The 21,018-nt window shown below is 53.8% G+C and overlaps 1 protein-coding gene across 1 annotated transcript in view; it reads right to left on the reverse strand.

Moving 5' to 3' along the window:
* Positions 1-227: 227 nt before the first annotated feature.
* COL9A2 (collagen type IX alpha 2 chain) overlaps positions 228-21,018 on the reverse strand; it is a 41,865-nt gene continuing 21,074 nt past the window's right edge. Inside the window, exons 15-32 of the mRNA XM_067533726.1 lie at positions 20,666-20,719; positions 19,815-19,868; positions 18,364-18,417; positions 17,591-17,644; positions 16,767-16,820; positions 15,284-15,328; positions 14,492-14,545; positions 13,719-13,772; positions 13,137-13,190; positions 10,393-10,464; positions 8,332-8,367; positions 7,289-7,333; positions 6,003-6,035; positions 4,832-4,978; positions 3,071-3,125; positions 2,768-2,956; positions 2,133-2,210; positions 228-1,124 (exon numbers count right to left, since the gene is read on the reverse strand). Of these exons, the coding sequence (XP_067389827.1) occupies positions 919-1,124; positions 2,133-2,210; positions 2,768-2,956; positions 3,071-3,125; positions 4,832-4,978; positions 6,003-6,035; positions 7,289-7,333; positions 8,332-8,367; positions 10,393-10,464; positions 13,137-13,190; positions 13,719-13,772; positions 14,492-14,545; positions 15,284-15,328; positions 16,767-16,820; positions 17,591-17,644; positions 18,364-18,417; positions 19,815-19,868; positions 20,666-20,719 (1,338 nt within the window). The 3' untranslated portion in view covers positions 228-918. The remainder of the gene's footprint in view (positions 1,125-2,132; positions 2,211-2,767; positions 2,957-3,070; positions 3,126-4,831; positions 4,979-6,002; positions 6,036-7,288; positions 7,334-8,331; positions 8,368-10,392; positions 10,465-13,136; positions 13,191-13,718; positions 13,773-14,491; positions 14,546-15,283; positions 15,329-16,766; positions 16,821-17,590; positions 17,645-18,363; positions 18,418-19,814; positions 19,869-20,665; positions 20,720-21,018) is intronic.

A 21,018-nucleotide genomic window follows, 5' to 3' on the forward strand; every position in this document is an offset into this window, starting at 1 on the left:
CTCAACACACACGCACACAAAATAAATAACTCTTGTTAATGAAGTTAATCAAGAGGCTGGACTTTTCACCAGGGAGGGTCTTTAACCCTTTAGGCACCCACCAAAAATAATAATAACAATAATAATAATAAAACAATAGTAATGACGAAACAATTGTGTTTTGATTAAAAACCAAACTGACAAACCTCTATTTTGTTCAAAGAAATCAATGCATTGATTAAGTTCATTAACGTTCCATCTTGATTTTTATTGGCCTTTTTTTTTTTCAAGCTGGTCTTTTTTATTCAGTCTTATTTATAAAACAATCCTATTTTACACAGATTTACAGCTCTGGACGTGCCTGACATTGAATAAGGCTGGGTTGGGTGATTCTATTACATATTAAACCACAATTATTTTCATCTCTTAAAAATAGGACCAAAAAAAGGGTATACACAACAATAAACCCTCCTCCCCTCCAAACATAACTTCAAATAATAAGAGAATGTTAATAAAAGGCTATTTATTTACTTTAGAAGGGTGGGGAAATAAGAATGAGTAATTAAGGACCCTAACACTAAGTACAAAATATTGGAGTAAACCACCCTCCCCCCACTTCTTTGTTCTTCTGGATCTTTCCCCTACCACAACCAAGGTCTCTGAGCATTTATATATATAAAATTAAATCCCCATTGGTGCCTCTTATTCCCCTCATTTGGGTTTTCTCTGGGTGGCCAAGTGCTGTCTTCATACCAGAAGAGCGTGGATGGTTTTGAGGCCCAAGCAGACAGCAAATCAGCTATCTTGTTTTCATGTGTTTGGAGTTCCCCATTGCTTTGGTTCCCAGCCCCGGCCCGGCCACGTCTTGATGGTGCTTTGCCCGCCTGGTCTACAAAAGTCCCCGTTTTCATTTTCCCCAAGGATGCCGGCACACGTTGCTCAGTACGAAGGTCCCTTGACGGCGCCTGGTTCAGTCAGGCGCGCTGAGGCGAAGGCAGAGGCTCCTAGGCAGGCAGTCGGCTCGCAGAATCCAGGAAGACCAGCAGGCCCAGGTAAACCGGGCCGGCCTGCTTCTCCGGGGACTCCAGGGGACCCTCGCTCTCCATCTTTGCCACTGATGGCATGGCCAGGAATTCCGGGGAGACCTAGAACAAGAGAGACGCTCCGTGTTCAGTGGTGTATATTCTAGGACAGGTCCTGCTCACCTGATCCCAAATCCTGACTGAAGTCATTGGAAAGATTCCCACTGGTCTTTGGATTGGATTCTACCTGGGGAAGGCGCCCAGTTCTTCCCAGCTGGGTATAAGCAACTCCCACTGAAATCAATGAACTTCCTGCAGGGGGAAAAGTCAGGCCCTGGGACTCATTCATTGACATGGGGATCTCTAGCCATAAACATCAAGTGATGCTTTCAGCAACCAAGTATCTTGGCATTTTCACATTGGAGGCCTCCCGCGTTCCTCTGGTTACCATGGAAGAGCCCTGCCCCGGGCAAGGAGACAATGTCAGCTGAGCTGGGAGGGCAGGCAAAGTTACTGGCTGGTGTCATTGGTCCGGTCAGGACTGTGGTGCATAGAGAGCTCAGGATGGGAATAGCAGAGGGGTTGCTGGCCGGGACTGTGGTACTTTGGCAGAGCTATTGGGGGGTCAGGAGTGTGAATAAGGATGGAGGGGCATTGGCAGAGAGGTCAGGGGGGAGTCCAGGATGGGAAAAGCCAGGGATGCCACAGATCAGGACTGAGAATTCCCCTCTGCTGCATGGAATCAGATTCAGACTTGCTCACGGGTCTACAGTTTCGGTGTGTTCAAACGGTGGGCCTATCAGGAAGATGAGAAGCTCTCAGACTGCCCCTAGCTCATCCTCCCCTCTCTACAGCACTGCCAGGATGTGAATCCTGTGAACTGAGACCAATCATTTCCTAAGGGAGACAGTGGAAGCCGCATCACTTAGGTGACTTAAAGCTGGAGCAGGCAGAGCACTGGAGAACGTACAACAAGGGGACAATCATTCATTAGCCAGAGGAGCCAGGTTAGGTGGCCTATCAGCGCTTCCCCATCTGCAGTGTCTATGCCACACGGAGTAGCCTCTGTATCCTCAACCCTCCGCTCCCAACCATCGGAATACGCCTGTCGGATTTCAGCAGCGAGCCTACCTGGGACACCTGGTGGCCCCGGCATGCCCTGATGTCCACGGCCGACCTCTCCACGCTCTCCTTTCTCCCCTCGTTTCCCTGTGTGAGAAAAGGGGGAGATCAGTTGTGACGGCAGCGTTAAAGCGAGGGCTCAATGCATCAGAGGAGAGGGGCTAGGAGGGGCGCTGCCACGCAGCTGTTGGGCAGGCTGCGGAGGACAGACGAGAACCCAGGGAAGATGGGATGCTGAAAAGGCATTGGATAAGGGGGAGAAAATCAGCCCACCAGTGCGTGTGTTCGTCCCAAGGGAGCCTGACTCTACACGGAGACAGCAAAATTAGATCCAGGGATCCAGCTAGTAGAATACACAGGGGCTGTTAGGGGGGGAAATGGTTTTGAAAATCCCATCATGTGACTAAGATGACCAATCAAAAATGCCCATTGGAGGTTATATAAACAAAATATAACCTGGGTGGGGGGCAAAGTGCTTTAGCAACAACAAAAAATCCATTTTGGGGGGGAAATGGCCAAATTTTGCCACCGTTTTATTTTCAGAAGCCGTTTCTAATCAAGTGAGGAGGGGAGGCGATGAGGCCAGCCCTTTCCCCCTGATCTCCAATGATCCCCCCCTTCCCAAGCCACCGCGCCGCGCTCACCTTTGGGTCCGGTATTGCCGATCTGCCCCATGGCTCCGATGATACCTGGGATGCCGCGGGGTCCAGCGTGCCCGTGAGGGCCTTGTTCGCCAGGTGATCCAGGAGGGCCCGGGGGACCGGGGGGCCCCATCACGCCTGCTCCGCCCAGCGCTTCTCTCTTGGCGCTCACCGCCAACTCCGCCAGCTGCTCTGTAAGGCAGGCGCAGGGAGCATTGCCGGGGGCAGCCGAGACATGGCGGCCCGTTCCTGGCTGGGGTTCCCCGTGTCAGGGTGAGAGGGGGCGGGGCTTGTGCCTTGACTCACCTTGCAGCATCTTCAAGACCACATCAACGATATGCTGGTCCCCAGCATCCCGGCCCTGAGAGCAGGAGAGAGGCTCAGAGATTTAGCTGTCTGCTAAACAGAAACTAACGCTCTTTCCCAGCTGCTCTCTGCAGAGTCAACCCCACCCTGGCTTTGCTTCCCCCGATAACACGATCACCCCACCCTGGAGCCCAGGAATCCAGCAGGAATCACGACGAATCCTCTCACCATGCAAGACTCCAGCAATCTATTGCAGGGATTCTCCAACTGGGGTCCACAAGGAATTCCCAGGGCATCCCCCAGCCCCACTCTTTGTTACCCACAGGTTCAGCTGTAGGGAACTCGTGTGTGTGTGTTCAGAGTCTGGGTGTGGTGCTGTGATTGCAAGCCCAGAGATGCAGTGGGCTGGCAAACCAGCCATGTGCCCTGCATACTAACATGCCCTGTGGTGGCTAGAGACAGAACTGAGCACACCTATTTCTGGGGAGCATTGCCCAGTGGAAACCTGAACCCCCCCCCGCCACCATCATTGCCCCTTGAATGACTTGCTGCTGGCTAGGGAGGGGGAGGTCTCTACCTGGGGGTCACAAGCAGGTGTCAGGGGTCAAGACCACCCTGTCCTTCTCATGCTGCTGAATGGGAGGGGGATCCAGTGAAGGAAATCGGGGATGTGGTATGGACAAAGCTGAAAAGCCCTAAGCTAAGGGGCAACCCCTGGATCCTCCAGCGCTGTCAGACCCGCAGGCTGAGGATTTGTGGTTGCTGATTATTTTTTTTAATCTGAAAATTTAGGGCAAAATTGACCCCTGTGCAGAGAAGCCAGCAAGAAGCCTCGGCACCAGTTCAGCCCTGCACTGAGGACTTAAGTGGTGCCCAGATCTCATGTCAGGTCCTCTGCACAGGGGTGAAATACCTGTAACAATAAACAGCCATTTCTAAGGTGCTCTGAACACATGCACATGGTGGGGGGGGGGGCGGGAAACGCATCCCTCGTTTAACCCCATTGACCAGGCCGATGATCCATAAAGCACCTCGGTATAGGATCCTTCTTTCCTCTCTCCAAAGGGGCCTATCCTATTCATGCTAATAGCTGCTGCTATTATTATCAGCAGCAGGTTTTAACCCGCTGCTGCAGATGGAAAGGGAGAGACTCGCATCCAACAGCCGCTAAACTTTGGCACAAGCTCAAATTTTCAGATGGAAACACAACTCCACGCCTCCCCCCATCCCCTGCTCCCCAGCATCTCTCATTAGACATAAAACCAGCATTTGAAGCATTTGCTCGAGAGACATGGGGGGCGGGGGGCAGAAAGACCAGCCGTTGTGATCTCTCTGCAGTAAGGCGATTCAGCCAGCTGTACCTGTCTGCAGTGCTCATTCTTGCACATAAGAGGGTGCTGTTGCCTAAAGCCTTTTAAAGATACTTACCTGCCAGTTGTCCAGCCTGTACCTATCTTTAAACAGCGGCTGCTCCTGCCCCTCTGATGTCCGCGAGGCTCTGGCTATTAATGTCAGTGGGAGCGGGTTAGGCCCACATGCCCCCCATTTGCAGAACTAAATGATGTGTCAAAGCACCGGCTGGTTTCCTTTAATCTCCCCATCCACCCACCCCCCAGGTCCTCTTCAACCCCATCCCCAACAGGGGACCAGGCGGCTAATCTGAGCGATGCCCATGTGGATTTAAGGCACGTTTTCTGCCGGGACGTGCAGAGGGCACAGCCAGGATATGGGATAGCGGGGTGGGGAGAGGAGGTTACTCACCAGCACGCCCTGTTGCCCAGGCATTCCTGGCACTCCACGTACTCCATTGAGCCCTCGAGGGCCTGGGGGTCCTGGGAAACCTCTCTCACCAGGTGACCCCGCATCTCCAGTGGGGCCTGTAAAGCCAGGCTCACCATGGACACCTTGCTGGGATGCACAGAAAGGGGGGGGGGGGAAGGGAGTCAACAACAGGACAATCTCAGGCCAATCGGTCTGGATGCTATAGATGGATCCAATCCTAAACATCAGCGCTTTGGGGGAATCCAGATTTTACAGCTGGCTGTACAATGGGCTGGCCCGAAAGCCTGGATCTGACCCTTGAGGGCATCTGGATCCTGTTCTGAATGCAATGGCTGAGGTCTCCCTCCAGCAGAAACACCTTCACGCTCCCACCAGAGAGCAAAACACACAAGACCTGGGGCCAATCCTCTGCTGGTGTAAATCCGCGAAGCTTCATGGAGTTCAACAGAGTTATGCCCATATACATCAGCTGAGGATCTGGCTTTACATTCTCTCAAACAGCTGGTTTCATGAAATCAGGTGTCTCAGCATACTTTCCCTGTGAATTGGGAGCTCCCAAGAAGTGCTGGGGTCCCTGGAGTATGACATCGTCTGTGTGAGCACATGACAGACACGGCAATAGACAAGCTTTCCCCAAGCCAACCTCTGCGAACACACTTCTCAACCCCGACCCAAAGGGTTCAACATGGAGCACAGACTCCGTCACTCCATCCGGCCCTCGGCCTCTCTGCTGAAGCTTCTAACAAGGTCGTCTAATGGTGGCGATGGTGCTTTGGGAAATGCGGGCATCTCTCTAGTGGGAACTGGACATCAGCATCCTATGCTCTTTCAGCAGCTCTACATCTATAGGCTGGTGATTTGGGGCAGCCCTGGACCAGGATCATCCACTGACCAATATGGAAGTTTGAACCTTGGAACCGAAACAGGATCGTCCCATGTTAAGTCCATCCTGGCTCCTCATAATTGCCCAGTTTTCTGAATCTCTAAAAATAACTATGGAGAGAGAATAGCTCCCTCCTGACCACCCCCCCCCCCCCCAGCCCACACAAACTCCATCCAGTGATCCACTGAGTCACGAAGAGCTATCCTGAGGGAAAGCCGAGAGCAGACGTGCGGCTAGTGGTCAACTCCTAAATTCACAGTCACTCACCTGACCCTTTGGTCCTGGCTCGCCTGATTCCCCCTAGGAATAGAGGAGAAAGGGAATGTGATTGGTAAATACAACCGCAAGCACTTCTGTTACCGCGCAGCACCCACCCCTGGCAGATCACAGAACCATGGGCGTGTCGGGCTGAAAGGAACCTCGAGAAGTCATCAGGTCCAGCCCCTACATGAAGCAGCACCAAGTAAACCTAGACCTTCCCTGGCAGGTGTTTGCCCACCTATTCTTCCAAACCTCCAATGAGAGGATTCCACCACCTCCCATGAAGCCTGTCCCAGAGCTTAGCTGCCCTTCGAGTTAGAAAGTTTTTTTCCTAATAGCTAACAAATGTCCCTTGCTGCAGATTCAGCCCATTACTTCTTGTCCTACCTCCAGTGGAGATGGAGAACAATTGATCATCCTCCTCTTTATGACCACCCTTAACATATTTGAAGACTGTGATCAGGTCCCCCCCTCGGTCTCTCTCGCAAGACTAAACATGCCCAGTTTTTTAAACCTTTCCTCATAGGTCAGGTTTCCTAAACCTTTTAGCATTTATCTTGCCCTCCTCCGGACTCGCTCCGATTTGTCCACATCTTTCCTAAAGTCTGGCACCCACAACCGGACACAGTCCTCCAGCTGCGGCTTCACAGCACTGAGCAGAGACAGACAATTACCTCCTGTGTCTTCCATATAATGCTCCTGTTAATACACCCCAACATATTAGCCTTTTTCACAACTGCACCCCACTGTTGGCTCATATTCAATTTGTGATTGTCTATCACCCCCAGATCCTTCTCAGCAGTGCTACTATCAAGCCAGCTAATCCCCATTTTGTAGTGGTGCATTTGATTTTTCCTTCCGAAGTGAAGTACTTTGCACGTCTTTATTGAATTTCATCTTGTTGATTTCAGCCCAATTATCCAATTTGTCAAGGTCCTTTCCAATTCTAACCCTGTCCTCTGAAGTATTAGCAATCATCCCCAGCTCGCTGTCATCTGCAAATTTCCGCTCCATTTTCCAGGTCATTGATGAGAATATTGAATAGTACCAGGGCAGCAACAGGGTCGGCACCTGCCTTGATTGCTGATGGATCCTCTGGATTTTATTTGGGAGCCTCTGGAAATGTTGTCATGCTCTAACGGAGCCAATGTAACAGCATGACGCTACACTGTGGTTTAGCGACGTGTGCTGTGTCATGGCTCAGTAATGTTGGGGTAGCAGGGTGGCCTGACACACATACATCCACAGGTTGGGAGGAACCATTTCCAAGCCTTGTCCAGAGGGTACCTTACCTTCTCGCCCTTCTCCCCGGGAAGGCCTTCCACGCCAGGGTCTCCCTACAGGGAAGGAAAACAGAGTCAATCGATGTGATACTCTCCCGCTCTACCTCCCACTGCCCGCCATGGGGAGAATAATTTCAGACATGCATCCAGGGCCATCTTTTCACCTTACCAGAGTCTCTGGTTTGAGGTCTGCAATTTTGCATTTCAAATCATTTGCAGACAGTCCCGGTCACAGAGTTGTGCAAGTGCCTGATTTGTGGATGCAATCAAGTCGCTGGAGATCTAAAGTATCTACATTTCATTGGATAATTTGCTGCCCCCATAAAATGGGCAACAAATCAGAGGCCAGCATTTAAAAGCCTGGCCCTTCATGAAGATTATAAAGGAACAGGAACTATTTCACAGGTCTGTCTCAAGGATTAGCCATGCCATGATATGTAACGCCTGAGACAGTAGGGAAAGAGTCAATCATCACAGTGGTCAGGAAGGAAAATATTCATCTCCGCGTACAGCACTGAATAATTGACCAGATGCATCTTCTGAAGCATCTGGTACCAGCCACTGATGGGAGGAGAACGCCAGACATCGATGACCCAAAGCCAGTAGGGTCAGTCCTAAACTCCTGTGTCCTTCCTTCTCCTGACCAAGACTTCAGAATAACTGACAGAGGATGTGACATGCGACTCAGTGCATGCTGTGATACTACAGCGGGGAATGTAGTTCATGGTCAGCACTGCCAAGTGCATCCTACAAACTGGCTAGCTCTTTGCTTCGCTGCTGAGTTTGCATGTATTAAAAGCTCCAAGTAACCCAGCATGATACACAGCTAAGAGCTACACTTCTAGGATTTTAATAAGTAATTAAGATTTAACACTCAATGATGGTGACATGGGATCCAAGCCACCGAACCATGGATCACTCAGGTTGTTACAGAAGGTCATTAAAAGTGCGCGCCCCATCTGGGAAATACACAGGCCAGTATCTCTCCACCTCCTGGTCTCTGACCCCAACCAATTCAGCTTCACAGAGCAGTAAAAAGGTCAATTACTTACAATGTCACCTTTGGCTCCAATTTTTCCTGGGGAGCCCTAGACAAGAGAGCAGAGAACAATCAGGACCTGGGACGCCAAGTCGGTGTCTTGGCACAAGAAGAAAGTGTGTGTTGCACCATTGGTATTTTACACCAGAGGCAGAATGGGGGGAGGGGTGGTCACACACTAAGCCGGGGGCAGAAAGCTCCCTCGCTATCTTTTTAACCAGGACTTTGGACAACCAAAGTAACAGCCCCAGGTTTCACACCGGATCACGTACGGGCTGGTTCCTTCGAGCTATCCAGCCTGGCTGGGTGTCGTGAATAAAGCCACTAACTCCTTCCATTAAAATGGGGAATTGGGGCCGGCTTTTCAGCCAGACCTTTGCTGGGTCTCCACCCTTGTGGGTGCAAAAACTGCAGGCTCAGCCCTACCTCTGCGTTCATTTGCACTCCCCTTTTAAGCCATGGCGGCGTCTATGGGCCTGAACCATCCAGTGCCCAAGGGGAATTTTCCTGTGACTCTAACTGGGTTAGGATCAAGCCCGTGTTCCTGATTGGGCTCGGAAACCAGGGACGAACTGAGCTAAATGGGACCATACATAACTGCCTGCACAAGCGCATTGCCCTTCCGCTGCACGGGGCAGGCCGGCCGGCCCAGCCTATCACCCAGCAGGAGACAAAGCAAGAGAGATGAGCTGGAATCTGGGCCCAGCTGCACCTTTGGACCACGCAGACATTGCACCCCAGGATGCATCTGGGCAATAAAGCGGAAGAGCTGCGAGCTATTTAACTGGGGCCAGGGGCAGGGCATGATGCCTGTTTGCTCTTGGTGCTTAATTAGTGACCTAAATGCAAAGCAAAATCCCACCTACACGGGCAGCTCCTGCTTTGTTCTGCTTGGCTGCCTTGGCCTGAGCAGCTGGCGCCCACTGTGGGAAGGCGCCTACCCCCTCCTCCGCTCCGGTGAGACTTTTTCAGACTCTCCTGACGTCTCGCAGCTAATCCCCATGGGGCTCGGCGGAACCCCTTCTCCCATCACACCTCAGCATGCAGCACCTGGCTTCACTTAACAGGGGGAGAGCCGGAGAGGTCTTCAGAAGGGCTTGGCAGAGGGCAGGGAGAAAGGGAACAGGCCCTTGAGTTGGCCAATCTCCCTCCTGGGATGCTGGGCACAGACACCAGAGCAGCGAGATCGACAGGCCCTCTCAAACCACCGGGGTCCTGATTCCCTTCTGCCTCACATCCAGAGCTGCCATTTACACCTGCACACAGCAGGAGGAGGGAGGGTAAGATGCTCCCGAATCACAATGGGCGCCTTTGGCACCTGCTTCGCATTGGTGCCACTGACGACACAAGAGGCAGGGCAGCCCCGGGCTCCCACAACCCTGAGCTGTTGAAAAGTAGCACGCGGCCCACGGCTTGTCACAAGGGCCCCAGGAAAGCTCTCTCCCACTCTTCAAGAGGAGGCTGCTGCTGGTGGAGCTGGCCCGAAGTGAGCAGCAGGTCCGAAAACCGAGCCATGTGTGTAATAAAAACCTCACACCTTGTAAAAAATTAGTCACTTCTCAGTCCCATGTGCTGTTATCTAATCTACTGTATCCACGGCCATCTTCCCGTCCATCCACTGTATCCACGGCCATCTACCCGTCCATCCACCATATCCACAGCCATCTACCCGTCCATCCACCGTATCCACTGCCATCTACCCGTCCATCCACCGTATCCACTGCCATCTTCCCGTCCATCCACCGTATCCACTGCCATCTAACCGTCCATCCATCCTATCCTGTTATCTACCCACCAAACGTATCCACTCTATTCATTTCTCATGTTCACAGCATCCACACATCCATCCATATATCCATCAACTGCATGCACCCATTCACCATGTCCACTGGATCGATGTATCTACAGGGTTTCTACAGTCCCCATCACTGTAATCTAAGCTCTCGTAGACAGATTAAACTCTCATGGGGAGGTCTCCAGTGGACTTCATGGATCTCATCTACCTTCTAATCTTCGTGTTTAGCCTCACCCCGCATCACCCTCTTGCCCCCGGTCAGGAAGTTCACAACGCTACCTTGTCTCCTTTGACACCGGGCAGGCCTTGTGGTCCCGGGATCCCCGGAGGACCCTGCTCACCTTTAGATCCCTGGAAAACAAGGAAAGAAAATGAGAAAGAAAGCAAAGATACGCAGGCGAAACCAGCCGCACGAAAGACACAGCCCTTCAGCCGGGGAGCAGCTCTGGCGGTGAGAGCTGGGCAAAGAGTCGTTTGCGGCTTTTCATTTGAATTGGATGCAGCTGTGTTCCGGGCCACAGCGAAGGAGACAGCAAATGAAGGCGTGCGTTCTAGGCTGCTGAGCCAGTAAATCCGTCCCCCTTCGCGCTGGTGAGAACAACAAAGCAACACTGCCTCGTGTGCTGCGGTATCCAGGGGAGTCTAATCCACCCCTCCAGGTGAGGGTCGGCCCCCCGAGTGCCCATCGGAAGGAGGAGAGACCTCTGTGAAGGGCATGCGCTGTGTTTCCTTTGCACGCCCAGATGGAGAACATCCGTCTGCCTCCACCTTAGGTTACATCTACACTAGCACTTTTGTTGGTCAGAATTGGGGGGCGGGGAACCACACCCCTGACCGAGACACGTTTGAGTGATCGACACCGCCAGCGGGAGAGCTACGGCCGCTCGTTGGGGGTGGTTTAATTATGCTGATGTGAGAGCTCTCTCTCGGCGGCATAGAGCGGCTGCACGGGAGACCTTACAGTGGTACGGCTGCAGCGGCACAGCTGTGAGGTCTCTAGTGCAGACACAGCAGCCTTAAAGCCACCCAAGCTCTGGCCGGGTCTTCCTGGTTCAAGCAAGGTGGGGGGGCCCAGATTCTCAAAGGCATTGAGCACCTAACTTCCATTTCCAGGCTGTAGATCTGAGCAGCCGGAGGACAGTGCGGTTTCCTGGCTGGTGCCAATCTTTTAACAGCCTTGGCCCCATTTAGACAGAGTCTCCTATTCAACTTGTTAAAGGAAGCAAGGGGCTTTTCTCTCAACCTCTTGAGATGACCCCAGGAAATCGGAAAGCCTCTTCCACTCTCCCAAAAATAGCCTTTCCTTGCAGACTCTGTTAAACCCTGCAGGGAGAAGAGCAGGGATGGAGTTTGTCTACCAGGAGGGGAGGCTCTTGCTTCCAGATGACTCATCTCAGAAAAAGGGGGTTTGCTTTAGAGTCAGTGGGAAACTGTCCAAGAGCAGAAAAAACACCCACCCTCCTGCTTGTCCTCCTCTCTCTGGGCTGGGGAGGAGACCCATTCCCCGCTCTGGTGGAAAAGACCCAGCCAGTCTTTGGGTCATTAATCCCGAGCAATTCCTTCCTGCTGCCTAATCCCCTCGCCCTGTCTGGCTGCTCGCAGCAGGAGCTGGGCTGGCTCAGTCACCCCTTCATATTAAACTGCTTGGGGGCGGGGTTGGGGGGGCAGCATCCTGGGATCTGAGCCAAATGAATGCCTCCATCCCAAGTAGTGCCCATGCTGGGTCTTTCAGAATGCATCCTGTTTTGCAAAAGCCAAATCTCCCCGTGCACAGGGCCTCTGTGGCACATGAAAAATGTGTGTGATGCAGAGAGCACAATCTGCGTGGTGCCCTCCAGCACAACTATGTGTGCTGCACATCACACTAGGAGCCTACGTGTAAGCGCTAGGGTGGATAACGGCAAGGCGCTGCTCTCCGAGGCAGAGGGTATAAAATAACATTCACGACATCCAGCTCTTCGACAGCACTTTTCACCAGCTCTCAAAACACGTTATGTCGATCAGCAGCAGCATCCCCCTTTTCCAGATGGGGAGACTGAGGCACAGAGCGGGGAAGTGACCTGCTGAGAGTCCCCCAGCAGGCCATTAATGGAACTCAGAGCTCCTGAGTTCCAGCCCAGCGTGCTATCCACTAGGCTACACTGCCTAGGGGTGTGCGTGCCTAGGGGCAGGGTGTGGGCAGATTATGGAAGGAGACAGGATTAAATACTTCCTGCTAATGCATTCCCCCCGCAGGCCTTGCCTTCCACAGGTAGCTTAATTGCCATGTTGCAGCCTCTCATTAATACAGCCTCTTGGTTCCCATCCACCCCATGCTCCTACCTGCGGCACAGAGCACCTGGGCAGGTCGAGCAGGATGTGTGCGGCGCTGAGGGCGCGACCCCTGTAGTGCACTAGAAATGTGACCAGCTCCTACCTGGGCAAAGAGCCTAGGAAGGTAACTGCCGGGCACAGCCACCGTCAGAGATGGGCCAGGGTCACACGGGGGACTTCTTCTCCCTCGGAGCAATGCAGCTTCCAGGACTTTGGGAGATACCAGAGTGCGCGGCCCAGCCTGGGAGCTGCAAACGGAGCTGGACTCTGCTTGCTCCGTGGATCACCCCTGCACAGGCTGGTTTTGGACCCAGACTCCAGACCGTGGTTTTGCTGGCCACTCACTTCACTTCACTTCACATTGGCCTCGCAGCACCAAACCGCACATGCCCGGGTGATCTCAGTCGGCCTGGCTGGGGAGGGCCGAGATGCCCGCCGTGTCCTCAGCGCACTGCCCTACAGGGACCCTTCTCTGGCTATAAACCCGACCCAAGCAGCGCAATTCTCTGAGCTGAGCCAGCCGGGTGGTCAGAAAAGCAGCTCCCTCAGCCTGCGCCCTGCACACTGGGTGTTTGCTGGGGTGCAGATGCCCGGTCAGGGAGGAGGAAAGGGGAAAAGTCCATTTCCTTTCCCAGGTTCTGGCTGTGGAAGTCGGCGCGTACACACACACACACACACAAACATACAGGTGCAATCAAAGCCACACTCACTGCTTTTCCCTGGAGGCCTTGGAGACCCACCGGACCCCGCTCACCCCGATCGCCCTGCAGAGAGGAAAGAAAACAGGATGGAGTGGAATACCCAGGGCTGTCTGTGCCCCCTGCACAACCTGGCTAATCCTGCCACACCATTTCATCCCCCACCTTCCACACTATACACCTACACCCCCCTTTAGCTGTGCCCCTGCATCCCTCCCACACCACCCTCCTTCATGAACAAGCTTGCCTTTCCCTTCCTCCATGCCTGGGCGCTCAGGGGAAGGGCTGCAGGAGGGGCCGCCTGGGAGCTGCAGATGGGGCAGGCTTGCACGGGCAGGGGGGGATCCCCACCCTCTGTCCTTGCAATGACCTAACCTATCACTTGCCCAGGGTCTCACGGTGAGCCGAGGATCAAACCCCAGAGCCCTAACTCCCAAGACATTTGTCTAAACATTAAAACACGTTCCCATCCAGACCGAGGAATCCTCATCGCTGGTTTAACTACTCCTCCCTCCCTCAGCAGGACAGAACCCAGGAATCCTGGCGCCCAGGCCTTCACTCCAGCCACGTTCCCGTGCAGCTTGCTGGACTTACCTTCACCCCGGGGACACCTTGTGGCCCTGGCTCACCTGGAGGGCCAAGTTCACCCTAAGAAAAGAATCCAGAGCAAGACCTGAGTATTGGGATGTCACAGAAGAGCGCTGCCTCCTGCCACTCAGCTAGAGATCTGCTGCCATCACGCAGGGGCAGCAGCTGCCTACCTCCTCGCTTGATACTTGCATGCAATAATTTGCCCTTGGGTGCTTTCCATAGGCAAATCACACGGGGGGAGGAGGGGCGGGACATTCTGTGACTCCCCCATGCTCCTCCTTGCCAGCCGGATCTGAAGGAGGGGATGCAATTTGCAGCAAAGCCAGACTTTTAATTCATGCTCTTTAATTCAGGGCATCAGGGAATGCTAAACTGGACCTATGTCCAGGCTTCTGGGTCACAGAATATGGTACTGGGCTGGGCAGAGGCCCTGGAGGCTTCTGAGTAACAGAGAACATGGCACTGGACCTGACATTCTTTTTAAAAGTTAGTGTAGGATTAAAAAAGGCACGGTACACGCTGCCTCCCCCCGGGGGCTCACTTTACCCCTAGGACCTACACCAGAGCATGGAGAGGCTGCCAAAGCCACCCCCACAGCTCCAGGTCTTTTGCAAACAGTGAAAGAGGGAACGGGGAGAGGGGGTGAGCATCTGATTTATTCTCTATCTGATAGAGAAGAGAGAAACAGAAAAGCAAACAGGCAAAGCTTCCTCCTGCGCTGATGGGACGGGAGTCAGAGAGTCACAGGAACAAATACACAGAGCCTCTTTACTTACAATTTTTCCGGGGGCTCCAGTGGTTCCTGGCAGGCCGCGGGCACCTGGTTCTCCCTGTCAATGATCCAGAGAGGAGATTTATTGTATTGATTATTATTTGTTTTGTGTTACTGGCCGGGAGCTCCGGTCATGGACCAGGGTCCCATCGTGCTAGGCGCTGCACAGACACAGAATGGAAGAGTTTACAATCTAAGCATAAGACAAGGGACGGGCAGACCAATGGGGGGCCCCAAGGAAACAAGGACAGCATGAAAGGCCGCGGTCTCAACACACCGGTGGCTGACTCATTGCCAAGATTTTGCAGGCATTAGGGCGAAAGGAGAGTTTTACGGAGGGATTTGGAGGAGGCTAATGAGGTGGTTTTGCAGACGTTGACAGGGAGCTCTTCCCCAGCGGGGAGCACGGGAGAAAAGGCCAAAGGGACTTGGTTAAAAATGTAACAAGGGGCAGATGGAGGCTGGCTTCAGGGGCCAGATTGGAGGTAGAAGCTGGCAGCTCAGTAGCATATGAGATAGTGGGTGGGTGGGTGGGGATAGGCCAGGAGGGCAAATACAAGGAGCATATGTCGAGGTGATGGCGACGGGGGAACCAACGGAGGGGTGACATGGTCAAAGCGATGAGCTAGGAGAGGGATCTCTGCAGCAGCGTTGTATTCATGTTTATTGATGGATTCGTTTCCTCTGTGCACAAAGCATGCCCAGCGCAGCCTCTAGATGCCCCGTACCGATGGTCCTGTCATTCGAAGGGAGGCTATCAGTACCAATATGCAGCTCAGAGGCTCTTCACACCCACCTTAACTCCTGGGCCACCTTTGGCCCCAGGTTGGCCTGGCAAGCCCTGTGGAAACAAAGCCAGGTTAGCGACTGCCTGTATGTGAGCAGATGTAACTGCCCTTGTGCATTTTGGATTGGCAGTTCCCGAGACACCGTCCTGGCAGCTTTGCGATCCCCCTTGAAGGAAGGGAAGCGTGACGTACAGGACCTCAGTGCTGGTCAATGGGATTCACCCTGCAGGGCAGCAGGCATACTAAAGCCTCCAGGATTCACAGACTCCTAGAAATGCAGGTCTCGAGAGGTCACCTGGTCCATCCCCCTGCTCTGAAGCAGAATTAAGGATTGGATTCATGGATAGCGTACACAGGGGGCAGAAGCCAAAAGCTAGCAAAAGATGTGGAAAGCCAAACACAGAGATGGGCAAATCTCAGACCGCTTGGGGTGAATAAGACCAGAGTCTTCTCTAAACCCCTTGAGCTGAAATTTCCTGAGCCCAGCCGTCCTTGGAAGACTGGCTGTACAATGAATCCTGTCTGGGATAACTACCCCAGGGACCAACATAATCCAGGTGGCCTTCTGATAAGGGTGGAGCAGAATGAGCCAGGGATGCCATGAGAAAGGTTCCCTCCCACAGCATCTTCCCACTTCTGCTTCCAGTCTCCAGTGCCACCTAGAAGTACCAACGCACTTGCAAAAACGGAGGATGAAAAGGTCAGTTGAACTTTTCCGGTCCTCAAGAAACGTTTGGTTCGAGTTCTGGGCAGAGACTCCAGGATGAGACTCCAACCAGTTTATCCCAGCCCAGAATTCAAAGCCAAATTTTGAGCTAGTCTCAACCTAGGGCTTGATTCTCCTTTCACAGACAAGTAACTCACAAGTAGCTCCACCAAGACCTGGTTCTGCTCTCTCTGCCCCGGTGCGGAAATGAGGAGTGACTCCACTGAGGCCGGTGCATTCTGATTTGAGGTGCACTAGTTTTGCACTGACTTTAGTGGAGGCACTCTTAGTTTACACTGGGTATCGGGGAGAGCAGAATCAGGATCCAAGTGCACAGAGCTCTGAGGGAGGTGAAGCAGGGAGAGTGCTGGGACGGAAACCTCGGAGCAAAGAAACGAGTGGAAATCGAACTATTCACAATGCCGGCATCGGAACCGGAAGAGACGGAGCAACCGTTTGGGTGGGCGTTCAGACTAGCAGTGAGCCAGACCTGAGCACCTCTGGACCATGGGAAAGTTCAGACCTGGGTCCAAAATGGGCCTCTTGGGTTGATTTGTAGTTAAAAGAGATTCCAGATTAACCATTTCACTGCTGATCCGCCAGCGCTGCCGCACCCTATGTGACACCACAGCACAACGCAGCAATGCACAGGGCAACCTGGGGATGTGCTTTACCCGGTGCACCAAGCGTATTCAGCAGCAGGGGAGCAGTTAAGGGACATCCGCACCTGGTGAAATGAGATGACCCAGGCTGGTCAGGGATGGCTCTTGTGCTCCAATACTTACGGCTAATCCTCGGTGGCCCGGTGACCCGGGGCGGCCGGGCTGCCCTGCGCTCCCCTGCAAGGGACAAGACAAGTGGTTACTGGGTGGCAGCGAAGAACAAAGCAACTGGGGACTCCCTGGAGACGATCGTGAGCACCGCACACATGGGCTGATTTGGGGAGAGCCCCTGAGAGCTTCTGCTGCTCTGAGCAGGATGAGGAGGCAGCTCTCCCCAGAGGGGAAAGTTTGCAACGTAAAGGGACAGGAGCATGCTGCAGCAGTTATAGGGGAATGCCCCAGGCAGCCCTGACACCAAATGACCCCACAAAGGAAGTGACACAGGCACTCCCAGCACCCCAAAGTACTCTGGGTACCTCTAAACACCCAACCCCACCCGCAGTCACCCCAGTCTGAGGTCACCCATGGGTGGGCATATGGGGGGTTTGCAGCATCAACAGCCATCCAATGATGGCAAACTCCATGGCACCAGCCTCGGCCAAAGATGCTGAGATCCCTGCCCAGGCTGCTAGTCCAGCGTCTGCACCCGGGAGTAGCAGCGCCCCGTTGTGCTGGCCAACCTCCCCCCGTTTCCAGCAAGCACACGACTGACACACGGTGCGTGTTCGTTCCCCATTGCCAGGGCAGACTGAAGACAGGAGTCTCGGGGGCCTGGGGCCACCTGATCCCAGCCTCGGGGAATCTGACGAACAAGGAGCAGAGAAATTAACCTTCTGATCTGTGCAGGGCAAACAGAGACACTGGGAAGCATGGAGGAGCGACTGGAGACATCCTGGCCTCACCCAACCTCTCTCCCGCTCACCCCCCACTTCCTCCTGGCCTCTCACCTTCACACCAGGGATGCCAGGGGTGCCGTCTTTACCGTCGATGCCAGGGAGACCCTGCGGAGGAGGAGGAGGAACGGTTGCTGTCAGAAAGTTGCCAGGAAGGTAGGGGCAGGTCAGGACCAATCTGCTTGGAAGCCAAGATGCGCTGAGCCAGGCGGAGAAGCCAGGCAGCACACCAGGACGGGATCCTGCTCCCAGCTTGTGCTGCAGGCTGACTTGGAGCCACTTCACCTTATAGCAACGCCCTCTCCGACCCCCTCATTGGCCAACCCCCCAGAGCTGTCTCTGGGAGTGGGAGGGGAACAGAGGGCAGCCCCAAACAGAGATGCAAGTGTCTGCAGGTCACGATGCAAGGGGAGCGGAGGGGCAGGTGGGCAGAGGGGGAACCCCAGACCGCTCAAGAAAGGGGCAAATCAGGCCCGACTGAGGAGCTTCACCTCTGAATGCAGCGCGGCTGCTGTAGTCACAGGGGCAGGCGCTTCTCTGCAAGGCCCCTGCCCGGCACGGAGCAAAGGACAAATACTAAAGAGCAGCCCTGCAGGAGTGATCCCTGAAAGCGGGTGGGAGCCATGCAGCCTGACGTTCGGAGCAGCCTCGCAGCCAGAGCAGGGGGCTCTGATGGCTGGATGCAGAGGCGAGGAGAATAAAATGTTCCTTCCTTTGGATTCGTTCCCATCCCAGAGCCACCAGCCAGGCTCTCTCCCTCCCGACTGCTCCAGCGAGATGCCGTGGCTAAGGGGCTCAGCCCAAACCCAGAGCGATGCTGTACTTACATTCTCCCCTTTGGGGCCCATTGCTCCCTGGGGACCCCTGAAGCCGCGGGCACCCTAAAAAACAAAGCGAACGAGAACACGCATTATTTTACCGGCCCTCTCGGCTCTGGAGTCCTGGGGGCATCAGCACCACCCCAGTGGATCAGCTGTGGGTTCTGCGCCCCTTCTTTGGGGTGGGGGGGTGTTAACGCGTGTGGAATCAAGGGGAGGCTTCAGGGCACAGCTGGGTCAAGATAAGAGAGGAGGGAGACTGGCCCTGATCTGGGGATAGATGGGTCAAGATTCTCCCAACCCCCACCCACTCACTTTGGAGGCCTGGAGCTCCCATGACTGCAAGAACAGGAAAGTGAACTCCTAGGAGCTGCAGTTCCTGGCATTCCCAAGCGACCCACGCAGGCAGGGCTTCGGGGGGTGCTGCAGGGGGTCAGGCGAGGGAGAGACAGACCAACTTGGAGCAATTTCAGAGGCACAAATCTTTATTTTGATTCTTCCATTGTCCAGACTTTTCCCCAGGGAAGGGCCTCTAATCCCCTAATCCTGTCTGCACGGGATTCGAGTTGATGGCATTTCTGATCGCACCGCGGTGGTGGCAAAAGACCGTGGATCAGATTGAGGGAAGGGGCGGGCGGGGGCAGGGCAGGGGTGCTGCAGTTTGCAGACATCTCAGGTCCATTTTTGCCCCATGGGGCTGTGGGGGTGTTAGAAAGAGCCAGGGGGGGTTCAGAGCGGCTAGAGCCTCTCCATTCGGGGGAAGCACGCAGCAGCTTTGGGAAAGCAATCTGAAGCCACCAGCTTCCTGACAGAGAGACCATTACCTTTCTTGTCTGGCCACAGAGTTACCTGCCGCTTGTGCCCACGAGATCAGGGCTGGGTTGGGCACATTAACGGACCCTCCACCCAGCAGGTCCAGAATCAGGACTTTATGACCTGGCTTGTGCAATGAACTGGGCTCAGGAATGACAGAGGAGTCCTTGCTGCATGTTTGTCCACATCATAAAGTGATCGCTCCTCTGCTCGGGAAAAGCGCTTCATGGGAATAGCAGAGGAGGCTGCAGCTCAGGGTCGGGATACATTGGCAGAGCTGCCTGGGGGAGCCCAGGACTGCACTACCAAGGGGGACTGGGGGTTAGGACACAGAGGCACTGACAGAGTCATGTGCGAGGACCAGATCTGGAACACCAGGGTTTGAGGCACATCTGTCCACAGGTGAAGCATGTAACAGAAGCATGAAGCGCTCTGGGTTTAAAACACTTCTTCACGTACATGAAATATGACCTGGACATAATGCATGGCTACCGTACGGTGCGTACCTGCCTGAAACCCAGTGCAGACACCTGCACAGTGGCAAAATTTAAGGGAGGCTGAGTGCATGCCAGGGAAACAGCGCAGACATTACACTGGTTCCCTCTGGGACCGTACCTTTCCACATGTCAGTGAAAGAATTAACTTACGATGTCTCCCTTCTCGCCAGCTCCACCAGGTGGCCCCTTAGGGCCTTCCTCGCCCTACAGGAGAAGGGAAATATGCAAAGGTTTAACAGAACTGTTCCATGCCACAGGCCTTCCCTGCCTCACAATCCATCACTGAGTGTAGACGATGCTGGGCGAGCAGGAGAGATCTGAAGGGGAGCAAAGCGCCTCATCCACAAAACTGAAATCAGCTAGAACAAGGGCTGATATTTAATAATAATAATAATAATAATAATACCTAGGCACTTTTCATCAGCAGATCTCCGAAGGAAATCAATAGCATTTCCCTCATTTCACAGATGGGGAAACTGAGGCACGGAGCAGTGACACAGCTTGTCCAAGATCACCCAGCAGGCCGGAGGAAGAGCCAGGAAGAGAACCCAGGTGTCCGGTGCTCTGTCTACTAGGCCACCCTGCCTCCCATTTAGTTAAAGTCATCCCCCTTGTAATAACGTACAAAGACAGGGATGAATGTCAGCCGCCCTGAGACCAGTGAATTCAAAGGGTTTGCAGAGGTGCAGCTGAGGGAAGGATGTGACTCGCAGACACTCACTGGGACAGGAGCTGTCACTGCACTGGATAATTTGGGAGAAATCGGCACTTCAGGGGGAGTCAGTGGTGTCAGGAAACACACTTGCTCTTGCTTTTCCAGGTGGGGGGGATCTTGGTTTTATTCTGCATGGGTATCCCTGAGCTTTCACGCACCATGGTAGGACCTTCCCCTTGGGAGATAACAAGGGGGCTCTGTGCTAGTCAGACCGGGCTGCACAGAAGCTGGGCAGGACATGCACTCAATCATCACAACAACCCAGGGAGAGAGGGAAAGGGCTTACCGGCCTTCCAGCGGCTCCAATAGCCCCGACCATGCCTTTATAACCACCGGGACCCTGCAAAGTGGAGCACAAGGGGGAAGGGTAGATTGCTGACAAGTTATGAACTGTCCCTCCCTAGCACATAGGAGCCAGGTCGGCATGTGAATTCCCTTCCCCCGATGCACTCAAACATGGATGTCAGAGATGCTCACAAGGGTAGTAAAGGCTCGGAGTTCAGCAGCAAGCAGTGATGGTGATGATGATAATTCTCTGTGCTACGCACCCTGCTCTTACCCCCATTTTACAGATGGGGAAACTGAGGGACAGAGCAGGGCTGGGACTCGACCAAGGCCACACAGCGGATCAGTGGCAGA

The sequence above is a fragment of the Emydura macquarii genome, unplaced genomic scaffold, assembly GCF_026122565.2.
Source record: "Emydura macquarii macquarii isolate MOO-44397 ecotype Brisbane River unplaced genomic scaffold, CSIRO-AGI_Emac_v2 contig_3348, whole genome shotgun sequence".
NCBI classification, from domain to species: Eukaryota; Metazoa; Chordata; order Testudines; family Chelidae; genus Emydura; species Emydura macquarii.